The following is a 14,608-nucleotide window of genomic DNA, read 5'->3' as shown; positions in this document are numbered from 1 at the left end:
GTGTACTACTCCCTTCACAGAACAGCGCAACCTGGCTCTAACCAGAACAGAAAGAGGAGTGGGAGGTGCCGGTGCACAACTGAGCAAGAGGACAAGTACATTAGAGTGTCTGGTTTGAGAAACAGACGCCTCACAAGTCCTCAACTGGCAGCTTCATTAAATAGTACCCGCAAAACACCAGTCTCAACGTCAACAGTGAAGAGACGACCCCGAGATGCTGGCCTTCTAGGCAGAGTTGCAAAGAAAAAGCCATATCTCAGACTGGCCAATAAAAGATTAAGATGGGCAAAAGAATATAGACACTGGACAGGAGAACTCTGCCTAGAAGGCCAGCATCCTTCACTGTTGACGTTGAGACTGGTGTTTTGCAGGGTACTATTTCATGAAGCTGCCTATAGAGGACTTGTGAGGTGTCTGTTTATAAGCCTAGACTGAGAAGACAGGATCTAGGTCAATGGACTCAATCAATAACTGAATCTAATTCTGCTTATAAAGCAGTAGTTCTGTTTACAAAAGCTAGACTTGGGAGGTTTAGGGATCAATACATTGACTTGAGGGAATTATCAAACAATAGGACCAAATACTTCAATAAACCCTCTGAATACAGCTTTTCTTTATACATGTAAAGACACTCCAGGTTAAATGGAGAGGCACACACACACACACACACACAGGGCTAAAATATGTGTTTTCAGCACAGCCAACCCCATTTACAGTAGAACGAATCAATTTACTGTCTAATCGAGTGGACAGTTGGTCCTGCCGTACATACCTACACGTACGCTACGGTCACAAGACGCAGGCCTCCTAATTGTCCCTAGAATTTCTAAGCAAACAGCTGGAGGCAGGGCTTTCTCCTATAGATCTCCATTTTTATGGAATGGTCTGCCTACCCATGTGAGAGACGCAGACTCGGTCTCAACCTTTAAGTCTTTACTGAAGACTTATCTCTTCAGTAGGTCATATGATTGAGTGTAGTCTGGCCCAGGAGTGTGAAGGTGAACGGAAAGGCTCTGGAGCAACGAACCGCCCATGCTGTCACTGCCTGGCCGGTTCCCCTCCACTGGGATTCTCTACCTCTAACCCTATTACAGGGGCTGAGTCACTGGCTTACTGGTGCTCTTTCATGCCGTCCCTAGGAGGGGTGCGTCACTTGAGTGGGTTGAGTTACTGACGTGATCTTCCTGTCTGGGTTGGCACCCCCCCTTGGTTTGTGCTGTGGTGGAGATCTTTGTGGGCTATACTCGGCCTTGTCTCAGGATTGTAAGTTGGTGGTTGAAGATATCCCTCTAGTGGTGCGGGGGCTGTGCTTTGGCAAAGTGGGTGGGGTTATATCCTTCCTGTTTGGCCCTGTCCGGGGGTATCATCGGATGGGGCCACAGTGTCTCCTGACCCCTCCTGTCTCAGCCTCCAGTATTTATGCTGCAGTAGTTTGTGTCGGGGGGCTAGGGCCAGTTGGTTATATCTGGAGTACTTCTCCTGTCTTATCCAGTGTCCTGTGTGAATTTAAGTATGCTCTCTCTAATTCTCTCCTTCTCTTTCTCTCTCGGAGGACCTGAGCCCTAGGACCATACGTCAGGACTACCGGGCATGATGACTCCTTGCTGTCCCCAGTCCACCTGGCCTTGCTGCTGTTCCAGTTTCAACTGTTCTGCCTGCAGTTATGGAACCCCTACCTGTCCCAGACCTGCTGTTTTCAACTCTTAATGATCGGCTATGAAAAGCCAACTGACATTTATTCCTGATTATTATTTGACCATGCTTGTCATTTATGAACATTTTGAACATCTTGGCCCTCTCTAATTCTCTCCTTCTTTCTCTCTCTCGGAGGACCTGAGCCCTAGGACCATACGTCAGGACTACCGGGCATGATGACTCCTTGCTGTCCCCAGTCCACCTGGCCTTGCTGCTGTCCCAGTTTCAACTGTTCTGCCTGCGGTTATGGAACCCCTACCTGTCCCAGACCTGCTGTTTTCAACTCTTAATTATCGGCTATGAAAAGCCAACTGACATCTATTCCTGATTATTATTTGACCATGCTTGTCATTTATGAACATTTTGAACATCTTGGCCATGTTCTGTTATGATCTCCACCCGGCACAGCCAGAAGAGGACTGGCCACCCCTCATAGCCTGGTTCCTCTCTAGGTTTCTTCCTAGGTTTTGGCCTTTCTAGGGAGTTTTTCCTAGCCACCGTGCTTCTACACCTGCATTGCTTGCTGTTTGGGGTTTTAGGCTGGGTTTCTGTACAGCACTTCGAGATATTAGCTGATGTACGAAGGGCTATATAAAATAAACTTGATTGAAACTTGACAGAGAGAACAACAGAACAACACAGTAGTCAGAGAGAACAACAACAGAGGGGGATATAATATGGATATTAATCTAGCCCACTAGCCCGAGGCTAGAACTGTTCAGACCAGGCTAATAGAATCTAGCCCACTAGCCCGAGGCTAGAACTGTTCAGACCAGGCTAATAGAATCTAGCCCGCGAGCCCGAGGCTAGAACTGTTCAGACCAGGCTAATAGAATCTAGCCCACTAGCCCGAGGCTAGAACTGTTCAGACCGGGCTAATAGAATCTAGCCCGCGAGCCCGAGGCTAGAACTGTTCAGACCAGGCTAATAGAATCTAGCCCACTAGCCCGAGGCTAGAACTGTTCAGACCGGGCTAATAGAATCTAGCCCGAGGCTAGAACTGATCAGACCCAGACAAATTATCTATAGGATTGAGGTCAGGGCTTTGATGGCCCTGACATCAATCCTATAGATATTGTGTGTGCAGAACTGAAAAAGCGTGTGCGAGCAAGGAGGCCTACAAACCTGACTCAGTTACACCAGCTCTGTCAGGAGGAATGGGCCAAAATTCACCCAACTTATCGTGGGAAGCTTGTGGAAGGCTACCCGAAACATTTGACCCAAGATAAACAATTTAAAGGCAATTGTTTAGGCAGGTTACCTTAGTGTTCTTGGGCACAGGCACTATGGTGTTCTGCTTAAAACATGTTGGTATTACAGACTCGGACAGAGAGAGGTTAAAAATGTCAGTGAAGACACTTGCTAGTTGGTCAGCGCATGCTCATAGTGGGATTTCTTATAAGCTTCCGGGTTAGAGTCCCGCTCCTTCAAAGCAGCAGCTCTAGCCTTTAGCTCAGTGCAGATGCTGCCTGTAATCCATGGCTTCTGGTTGGGGTACTTACAGTCACTGTGGGGACGACGTCGTCGATGGACTTATTGATGAAGCCAATGACAGATGTCGTGTACTCCTCAATGCCATTAGAGGAATCCCGGAACATATTCCAGTCTGTGCTAGCAAAACAGTCCTGTAGCTTAGCATCTGCGTCATCTGACCACTTTGTTATTGATCTAGTCACTGGTGCTACGTTGTCTTGGCTGTGTGCTTAGGGTCGTTGTCCTGTTGGAAGGTGAACCTTCGCCCCAGTCTGAGGTCCTGAGTGCTCTAATGCAGGTTTTCATCAAGGATCTCTCTGTACTTTCCCTCAATCCTGACTAGTCTCCAAGTCCCTGCCGCTGAAAAACATCCCCACAGCATGATGCTGCCACCACCGTGCTTCCATGGTGTCAGGTTTCCTCCAGACGTGACGCTTGGCATTCAGGCCAAAGAGTTCCATCGTGGTTTCATCAGACCAGATAATCTTGTTTCTCATGGTCTGAGAGTCTTTAGGTGCCTTTTGGAAAACTCCAAGCAGGCTGTCACGTGCCCTTTACTGGGAGGTTCTCCCATCTCCACAGAGGAACTCTAGAGCTCTGTCAGAGTGAGCGTCGGATTCTTGGTCACCTCCCTGACCAAGGCTCTTCTCCCCTGATTGATCAGTTTAGCCGGGCGGCCAGCTCTAGGAAGAGTCTTGGTGGTTACAAATTTCTTCCATTTAAGAATGATGGAGGCCACTGTGTTCTTGGGGACCTTCAATGCTGCAGACATTTTTTGGTACATTTCCCCAGATCTGTGCCTAAACACAATCCTGTCTCGGCGCTCTACAGACAATTCCTTCAACCCCATGGCTTGGTTTTTGCTCTGACATGCACTGTCAACTGTGGGACCTTATAAAGACAGGTGTGTGCCTTTCCAAATCATTCCAATCAATTGAATTTACCACAGGTGGACTCCAATCAAGTTGTAGAAACATCTCAAGTATGATCAATGGAAACAGGAGGCACCTGAGCTCAATTTCGAGCCTCATAGCAAAGAGTCATTATATTTATGTAAATAAGGTATTTAAAAAATACATATTTATACATTTGCAAAAAATTCTAAAAACCTGTTTTCACTTTGTCATTATGAGGGATTGTGTATAGATTTCTGAGGATTTGTATTTATTTAATCCATTTGAGAACAAGGCTGTAACATAAAAAAAGTTGGAAAAAGTCAAGGGGTCTGAATGCTTTCTGAGGGCACGGTATGTCCCACTTTCTGGTACCCACAAATCCAACCCATAGGACTGCACACTTTTGTTCCAGCCCAGCACTAACACACCCGATTCAACTACTCAAGTGTTTCATAATGTATTAGGTTAGGGGACAGAGAAAATAAAGCCAGTCAGTATCTGGTGTGACCACCATTTGCCTCATGCAGAGAGACACATCTCCTTAGCAGAGTTGATAAAGCGGTTGATTGTGGGCTGTGGAATGTTGTCCAACTCCCCTTCAATGCCTGTGTGAGGTTGGTGGATATTGGCTGGAACTGGAACACGCTGGCGTACACGTCGATCCACAGCATCCCAAACCTGATCAATGGGTGACATGTCTGGTGAGTATGCAGGCCATGGAAGAACTGGGACATTTTCAGCTTCCAGGAATTGTGTACAGATCCTTGCGACATTATGCATTGTCATGTTGAGGTGATGGCGGTGGATGAATGGCACGACATTGGGCCTTAGGATCTCGTCACAGTATCTCTGTGTATTCAAACTGCCATTGATAAAATGCAATTGTGTTCGTTGTCCGTAGCTTATGCCTGCCCATACCATAACCACACCGCCACCATGGGACACTCTGCCATCTGCCCGGTACAGCTGAAACCGGGATTCATCCGTGAAGAGCACACTTCTCCAGTGTGCCAGTGGACATTAAAAGGGAGTGTTTGCCCACTGAAGTCGGTTACGACGTCAAACGACGTCAAACATACTGCCAAATTATCTAAAATGACATTGAAGGCGGTTTATGGTAGAGAAATTAACATTTAATTCTCTGGCAACAGCTCTCGTGGACATTCCTGCAGTCAGCATGCCAATTGCACGCTCCCTCAAAAAAGACATCTGTGGCATTGTGTTGTGTGACAAAACGGCACATTTTAGAGTGGCCTTTTATTGTACCCAGCACAAGGTGCACCTGTGTAACGAACATCCTGTTTAATCAGCTCCTTGATATATACCACACCTGTCAGGCAGATGGATTATGTTGGCACTAACAGAAATGTAAACAAATTTGTGCACAAAATTTGAACGAAATAAGTTTTTGTGCGTATGAAAAATTTCAGCTCATGAAACATGAGACCAAGACTTCACATGTTGCGTTTATATATATTTTTTCAGTGTATATTGATCCGGATGTGAAGATGAAGGCCTTATCCCCTGCTGTAAGTCAGACTACTGCACCTTTCACTGGACTTTTTCTAACTGACTGTTTCTGAACAGTAGAGTGACCTTAGAAACTGAGATGTATGACATTTTGGGTGTAATTTTGGTTAACCCAGAACTAAAACCTTGCGTAATCTGGGCAGATGCTATGTTTACGTGGTCTGTCCATCAGATATTATAATATTAACTGTCCTCATCTTCTCTTTTTCCCATTGGTCTCTCACACATCCAACATACATGCCGATATAGCTTACGTACACACACACACAATACTCTCAACCAATTATTTCTCTTTTACAGCTGAAAGGACCGTTCAGGCGATCCCTGCAGAAGCAAGAATCTAACATGTATAATACCCAAACATACACTACACAGCACAGGAGGTTGGTGGCACCTTAATCAGGGAGGACGGGCTCGTGGTAATGGCCGGAACGGAATGTGTAGAACGGTATCAAATACATCAAACACATGGTTTGGTACCATTCCATTCGCTCCAGCAGCCTCCACTGATATCAAAATAAAGACGCTCCTTCACCTCCACACAAATATCCCATTTCTACAATTTGGTAACTGAAATATATTTCCACTGTGGATTACATTAAATTATACATTTTACAGTTAGAGGTGCACTAGTCTAGGTTCCAAAACACAAACAATATGGGTACTCACATTACCCTTTAGAATGGAAGATGAAGCTTAAAACCTGAACATCCCATCATTTTTATATTAAACTTGTATTTCAACGTGTCTATCTCCGCTCCTGGGGCCCGTTTTAACAGTGCTGCTGCACAGTAACAGCCATTTAAAGTGCAGAGTCTCTGCCAGGACTGTGATTAAACATTATAAACTTTATTCCTGTCTGTGGTAGACTCAATTCAATCCCAGAAGGAATAGCTTCATGCACAGATTCTTTAAGTCAAACTAACAAAAACCTTTTTCATTCTTTATTTGGGAGTGCTGGAGTTATACTGGTTTGTGTGGTTTTTGTTACTGTAAACAAATACAAAATCCATCACCGTATTACATTTGTTGGGCTATAAATGATGGTTCTTTGTAGTGTCGACTGCATCAAGTACCGTAGGGCTATACGTTACATCTTGAAATTTGACTGACAAGACTTGAAGTTAAGGTATAAACTTCCCTGTTTAAATAGAAAAATGGTACATTCCCATGGTTTGTATAATACTGATCCCACAGGGAAACATTTCATTCACGCTTTTTACCCCCAGTATTAAGTTTGATTATCAAAAGCCCTGGTCTGTAAGTCTGTAAGATTTTGTTATTTGGGGGGGGGGGGGGGGGGGATATTCTCATGGTGACAGCAATGAGCACCGTAACTTTTAAGATTAATTTCATACAATTAGTCAACAAGGAATCAAACGCATACTTGAGATGTTAGGACGTGTCAACGAATATGATTGGTGGTGATTGACAGAATGCATCAAGGTGGGCTGAAGCATTTGATACGGCATGTGTGAGTTGGACACAATCAGATACAGCAAATTTCAATGTGTATCAGATCTTGATACAGGGGTATTTTGTGCAGTGAGATCTGTCTCCCTATGGCTTCAAAAAGCAGGATTATTGATTTCCTGAGCTGTGTGTGTGTGTGTGTGAGAGAGTCGAGGTGTGTGTGTGTGTCGACAGACTAGTCGCCGTCTGACTCTTGGAGTGAGAAAAGACCATGTAAGACAAAGCAAAATGAAATCATATGTACACTGATGTGAGACCATAGGTTAAGAGACACAGTCAAGCAAATGTGATCACAATGTTTAGTAAAACAGCAGTTATATCATTATGAACAACCAATGAGCTGGAGTGAAGTGGAATTATTAGTTATTGACACAGAAAAGACCCGTAACGCTACAGAACTAGGTAATGGGAGTTTATCCTATATGACTTTATGGGCTAGTTTCCACAGACACACATTAAGTTCCAATGGCATGGATTCTCCATCGAGCATGCTTTCTAGTCCAGTAGGATTCATTTGGGTCTGGAAAACCAGCCCTAAAAAATATTTTTAAATGTTTTATTGTTGTGCTATTAACAGTAGTAGTAAATCAGGAGGAATAGAAAGTATAAAACAGGTTCAGAACAAAACACAGAAACATTTAATATCTACAGCTCACATTGGAGAATCACATTCCATCTGTACTACTGTACCACAGACAGCAGACAGATACATTACATTAGTAATGCAGCTTACAGGTCTGCCATTTCAGACATTCTGACATCAGTATTCTGTCATCGCATTGGTTTGGGCTGAGGTGTTACTGGCATCTACTGCTGGTAATGACTGTACAGGTTAGTTAGTTGCTATGTTACTGCACTTGGCAGTTCTCCTCTTGGCGTGATGATGTCATCATGGCCTCTTTGCGTTTCTCCCTCTGTTCCGGAGTCTTCCGTGTGCTCAGGGACCGACGGCCACGCCTCTCCTCGCCACTGGGGGCGGGACTAACACACAGGCCTTTCCCACCAGGGCTGTCAGACAGAGTTGCCATGCCGACAGGGCTCTGAAGGGACAGGGGCTCCAGCACCTGCAAGAGTAGGAAAGGGTTTTAAATGGTCATGTTATGGACAGAGACATGAGTGGACTCTCCCTGTCTTCCTAAAGTTAAATGGTCCACCCCCCCCCAGCTTCTAAGGTACCTGGTGGTATGACAAACTAGTTACAGCATAACAAAGTTCCTCTGCAATACTGGAGGCTGCTGAGGGGAGGACGGATCATAATAGTCTGGAACAGAGCAAATGGAATGGCGTCAAACACATGGAAACCAAGTGTTCGATGTATTTGATACCATTCCACTCATTACCACAAGCCCATTCTCCCCAATTAAGGTGCCACCAACCTCCTGCGCTCTGCAACTACCACAGGGAGGCTTCACCACAAGTTAATATGCCCCCAATATGGATGTGATCTTTCATTAAACTGAAGTTATGGAGAGGGTGTTGTTTTAAGTGCTATTCCTGAAATGGGTCCGAGAGAGGAAGCCGTCTCACAAATGTCTTGCGAAAAAAAAGTCACGACCGGCTGATGGAAACAGGGAAATGCCGGTACAATTCTATAATTCTATTGTTCATTTGACATGGTAGCATCTTTCAAAAATCTGGTCGCCAATTGGATGGAGACTACTGATGTAGCTACTGACGTGTGTGAGTGAATGTGTATGTTATCAGGTCTCCAGTGAGCCGTAGTCAAGAGTGATTTTCTAAGAAAAGAGGGTCCCCATTGCAGATGTGACCCAGGTTAGGCTGACTGACTGAATACAACCATCTCACACCTTCTCTTAGTGACAAGTCTCTTCTCTACCCTCCATCTCTCCCATGGCTTATCTTGGCTTATATCACTCTCTGCTGACCAATGACACACTGTAATTTAACTGCAGTGTGTGGCTCACCTTCAGGACTCTGCTGCCCCCTGTGGGTGTCTCGTGTGCAGTGTGGGGGCCGTGTTTATGACTGCATGTGACAATCTGCAGGTGCTCCGTCTTGTGTGTGTGTGTGTGAAACTCACCTTGTGTTGGGGGGTTACAGAGGGGGCGGTGGCGGTGTGTCGTGCGGCGGCCAGACGAGGGCTACAGCGCTGCACAGCTGTTCTCCTCATGATGAAGGGACTGGCCTCTCCTACAGGGATATCAGCAAACCCTGAGACATCAGACAAATCGAACATGAGGCTGATAGTAGTAGCTCAGGTTATTATGCTTCAATAAGAACAAAGTTATTGTTGGAATCCATCATCCATACACCATGTTCCCTGGTCTCACCTCTCTGCACCAGCTCAGGAAGTCCCTCTGGCCTAAACTCCTCCTCTTCCTGTCTACTTCCTGGTTTGGGTGTGGTTGCTGTTGCTTTGATCCTCTTGGCAGTGTTCAGCAGGGCCTCCTGGGCTTTAAATGGAGTGTTGCTGTTGTCGCTAGCTGCTAGCGCACCACAACCCCTCTTCCCCAACGAACCCTGACCCTGACCAGCAGGCACTGTGTTCTCAGAGTCCATCTTTGCGGGACACGACGGTATGAGTGCTTCCTGTGCCCTGGCGGCTGACCTCCTGCCTAACTTTCGCCTGGGTGTGTTGTTGCTAGCATTGTTAGCCGTGTTGCTAGTATTGCTAGCCGTGTTGCTAGCATTGTTAGCCGTGTTGCTAGGATTGTTGCTAGGATTGTTAGCCGTGTTGCTAGCATTGTTAGCCGTGCTGCTAGTGGTTTGCGTGACAAAGCGCTCCAGGCGTGTTTTCAGCGTGTCGTTGGTCTCCTCCAGCTTGTGGACACGGACCATCATGCTGCAGTATTTATCCATGCTCTCGTCCGCCTCCCTGCTCCTCTCCTCCAAGGCTTCAGTAAGCTCCTCCAGTTCAGCCTCACTGCTCCTCTTCTGCACCTCCAACTCCCTGCTTCTCTCTGCTAGAGTCTTGCTGAGCACCTGTACCTCCTCACTCCTCTCCTCTAGAGCTTTCTTCAACTCTTTGAGTTCAGTCTGCACCTCCTCAACGCTCCTCTTCTGTGCCTCATCACTGCTCTCTTCACCAGCTGGAACGACAGGGAAATTTTACATGAAAATGGGTTTGTGACTTACATGAAGAAAAATCTAAATCTGTTTTAGCAACATTTACAGAAATTATGATTAATGTGCATTATACTGTCAATTACATCTAATATGACGTTCCACAATCTGAACTTGTTTCAAACAGCGGTGTAAAGTACTTAGGAAAAAATACTTTAAAGTACTACTTAAGTAGTTTTTTTTGGGTATCTGTACTTTACTATTAATATTTTTGACCAATTACTTTTATTTCACTACATCCCTAAAGAAAATAATGTACTTTTTACTCCATGCATTTTCGCTGACACCCAAAAGTACTCCTTGCATTTTGTATGGCTAGTGGGACAGGAAAATGGGTCATGGGTCATCCCCATTGTCTCTGGTCTGGAGGACTCACTAAACACAAGTGCTTAGTTTGTACAGTGAATTCAGAAAGTATTCAGACCCCTTGACATTTTCCACATTGTTATGTTACAGCATTATTCTGAAAATTTCTCCAAATCTTCTCTGCAGATCCTCTCAAGCTTTGTCAGGTTGACTGGGGATAGTTGCTGCACAGCTATTTTCAGGTCTCTCCAGAGATGTTCGATTGGGTTCAAGTCCGGGCTTTGACTGGGCCACTCAAGCACATTCAGAACCCTGTTCTGAAGCCACTCCTGCGTTGTCTTGGCTGTGTGCTTAGGGTCGTTGTCCTGTTGGAAGGTGAACCTTCGCCCCAGTCTGAGGTCCTGAGTGCTCTAATGCAGGTTTTCATCAAGGATCTCTCTGTACTTTCCCTCAATCCTGACTAGTCTCCAAGTCCCTGCCGCTGAAAAACATCCCCACAGCATGATGCTGCCACCACCGTGCTTCCATGGTGTCAGGTTTCCTCCAGACGTGACGCTTGGCATTCAGGCCAAAGAGTTCCATCGTGGTTTCATCAGACCAGATAATCTTGTTTCTCATGGTCTGAGAGTCTTTAGGTGCCTTTTGGAAAACTCCAAGCAGGCTGTCACGTGCCCTTTACTGGGAGGTTCTCCCATCTCCACAGAGGAACTCTAGAGCTCTGTCAGAGTGAGCGTCGGATTCTTGGTCACCTCCCTGACCAAGGCTCTTCTCCCCTGATTGATCAGTTTAGCCGGGCGGCCAGCTCTAGGAAGAGTCTTGGTGGTTACAAATTTCTTCCATTTAAGAATGATGGAGGCCACTGTGTTCTTGGGGACCTTCAATGCTGCAGACATTTTTTGGTACATTTCCCCAGATCTGTGCCTAAACACAATCCTGTCTCGGCGCTCTACAGACAATTCCTTCAACCCCATGGCTTGGTTTTTGCTCTGACATGCACTGTCAACTGTGGGACCTTATAAAGACAGGTGTGTGCCTTTCCAAATCATTCCAATCAATTGAATTTACCACAGGTGGACTCCAATCAAGTTGTAGAAACATCTCAAGTATGATCAATGGAAACAGGAGGCACCTGAGCTCAATTTCGAGCCTCATAGCAAAGAGTCATTATATTTATGTAAATAAGGTATTTAAAAAATACATATTTATACATTTGCAAAAAATTCTAAAAACCTGTTTTCACTTTGTCATTATGAGGGATTGTGTATAGATTTCTGAGGATTTGTATTTATTTAATCCATTTGAGAACAAGGCTGTAACATAAAAAAAGTTGGAAAAAGTCAAGGGGTCTGAATGCTTTCTGAGGGCACGGTATGTCCCACTTTCTGGTACCCACAAATCCAACCCATAGGACTGCACACTTTTGTTCCAGCCCAGCACTAACACACCCGATTCAACTACTCAAGTGTTTCATAATGTATTAGGTTAGGGGACAGAGAAAATAAAGCCAGTCAGTATCTGGTGTGACCACCATTTGCCTCATGCAGAGAGACACATCTCCTTAGCAGAGTTGATAAAGCGGTTGATTGTGGGCTGTGGAATGTTGTCCAACTCCCCTTCAATGCCTGTGTGAGGTTGGTGGATATTGGCTGGAACTGGAACACGCTGGCGTACACGTCGATCCACAGCATCCCAAACCTGATCAATGGGTGACATGTCTGGTGAGTATGCAGGCCATGGAAGAACTGGGACATTTTCAGCTTCCAGGAATTGTGTACAGATCCTTGCGACATTATGCATTGTCATGTTGAGGTGATGGCGGTGGATGAATGGCACGACATTGGGCCTTAGGATCTCGTCACAGTATCTCTGTGTATTCAAACTGCCATTGATAAAATGCAATTGTGTTCGTTGTCCGTAGCTTATGCCTGCCCATACCATAACCACACCGCCACCATGGGACACTCTGCCATCTGCCCGGTACAGCTGAAACCGGGATTCATCCGTGAAGAGCACACTTCTCCAGTGTGCCAGTGGACATTAAAAGGGAGTGTTTGCCCACTGAAGTCGGTTACGACGTCAAACGACGTCAAACATACTGCCAAATTATCTAAAATGACATTGAAGGCGGTTTATGGTAGAGAAATTAACATTTAATTCTCTGGCAACAGCTCTCGTGGACATTCCTGCAGTCAGCATGCCAATTGCACGCTCCCTCAAAAAAGACATCTGTGGCATTGTGTTGTGTGACAAAACGGCACATTTTAGAGTGGCCTTTTATTGTACCCAGCACAAGGTGCACCTGTGTAACGAACATCCTGTTTAATCAGCTCCTTGATATATACCACACCTGTCAGGCAGATGGATTATGTTGGCACTAACAGAAATGTAAACAAATTTGTGCACAAAATTTGAACGAAATAAGTTTTTGTGCGTATGAAAAATTTCAGCTCATGAAACATGAGACCAAGACTTCACATGTTGCGTTTATATATATTTTTTCAGTGTATATTGATCCGGATGTGAAGATGAAGGCCTTATCCCCTGCTGTAAGTCAGACTACTGCACCTTTCACTGGACTTTTTCTAACTGACTGTTTCTGAACAGTAGAGTGACCTTAGAAACTGAGATGTATGACATTTTGGGTGTAATTTTGGTTAACCCAGAACTAAAACCTTGCGTAATCTGGGCAGATGCTATGTTTACGTGGTCTGTCCATCAGATATTATAATATTAACTGTCCTCATCTTCTCTTTTTCCCATTGGTCTCTCACACATCCAACATACATGCCGATATAGCTTACGTACACACACACACAATACTCTCAACCAATTATTTCTCTTTTACAGCTGAAAGGACCGTTCAGGCGATCCCTGCAGAAGCAAGAATCTAACATGTATAATACCCAAACATACACTACACAGCACAGGAGGTTGGTGGCACCTTAATCAGGGAGGACGGGCTCGTGGTAATGGCCGGAACGGAATGTGTAGAACGGTATCAAATACATCAAACACATGGTTTGGTACCATTCCATTCGCTCCAGCAGCCTCCACTGATATCAAAATAAAGACGCTCCTTCACCTCCACACAAATATCCCATTTCTACAATTTGGTAACTGAAATATATTTCCACTGTGGATTACATTAAATTATACATTTTACAGTTAGAGGTGCACTAGTCTAGGTTCCAAAACACAAACAATATGGGTACTCACATTACCCTTTAGAATGGAAGATGAAGCTTAAAACCTGAACATCCCATCATTTTTATATTAAACTTGTATTTCAACGTGTCTATCTCCGCTCCTGGGGCCCGTTTTAACAGTGCTGCTGCACAGTAACAGCCATTTAAAGTGCAGAGTCTCTGCCAGGACTGTGATTAAACATTATAAACTTTATTCCTGTCTGTGGTAGACTCAATTCAATCCCAGAAGGAATAGCTTCATGCACAGATTCTTTAAGTCAAACTAACAAAAACCTTTTTCATTCTTTATTTGGGAGTGCTGGAGTTATACTGGTTTGTGTGGTTTTTGTTACTGTAAACAAATACAAAATCCATCACCGTATTACATTTGTTGGGCTATAAATGATGGTTCTTTGTAGTGTCGACTGCATCAAGTACCGTAGGGCTATACGTTACATCTTGAAATTTGACTGACAAGACTTGAAGTTAAGGTATAAACTTCCCTGTTTAAATAGAAAAATGGTACATTCCCATGGTTTGTATAATACTGATCCCACAGGGAAACATTTCATTCACGCTTTTTACCCCCAGTATTAAGTTTGATTATCAAAAGCCCTGGTCTGTAAGATTTTGTTATTTGGGGGGGGGGGGGGGGGATATTTTCATGGTGACAGCAATGAGCACCGTAACTTTTAAGATTAATTTCATACAATTAGTCAACAAGGAATCAAACGCATACTTGAGATGTTAGGACGTGTCAACGAATATGATTGGTGGTGATTGACAGAATGCATCAAGGTGGGCTGAAGCATTTGATACGGCATGTGTGAGTTGGACACAATCAGATACAGCAAATTTCAATGTGTATCAGATCTTGATACAGGGGTATTTTGTGCAGTGAGATCTGTCTCCCTATGGCTTCAAAAAGCAGGATTATTGATTTCCTGAGCTGTGTGTGTGTGTGTG

General features: G+C 44.7%; 1 protein-coding gene and 1 long non-coding RNA gene across 2 annotated transcripts; one reads left to right on the top strand and one right to left on the bottom strand.

The window, feature by feature from the left end:
- Window positions 1-7,352: 7,352 nt before the first annotated feature.
- LOC139563801 (centromere protein F-like) lies at window positions 7,353-10,037 on the bottom strand. Its single transcript, XM_071382717.1, has 3 exons — window positions 9,359-10,037; window positions 9,109-9,218; window positions 7,353-8,131 (listed from the first exon to the last, which is right to left on the bottom strand). The coding sequence occupies exons 1-3, from the start codon at window positions 9,885-9,887 to the stop codon at window positions 7,916-7,918; spliced, it is 855 nt and encodes a 284-aa protein (XP_071238818.1). The 5' UTR covers window positions 9,888-10,037; the 3' UTR covers window positions 7,353-7,915.
- A 289-nt stretch (window positions 10,038-10,326) lies between these two features.
- Window positions 10,327-13,856, top strand: LOC139563802 (uncharacterized). Its single transcript, XR_011672645.1, has 2 exons — window positions 10,327-13,003; window positions 13,305-13,856. It is a non-coding gene; the product is annotated as an uncharacterized lncRNA (long non-coding RNA).
- Window positions 13,857-14,608: the final 752 nt, after the last annotated feature.

This window comes from Salvelinus alpinus, chromosome 34 (assembly GCF_045679555.1).
Source record: "Salvelinus alpinus chromosome 34, SLU_Salpinus.1, whole genome shotgun sequence".
Lineage (NCBI taxonomy): Eukaryota > Metazoa > Chordata > Actinopteri > Salmoniformes > Salmonidae > Salvelinus > Salvelinus alpinus.
The sequence above is the reverse complement of the archived record's forward strand: the minus strand, read 5'-3'. Positions and strand labels throughout refer to the sequence as shown.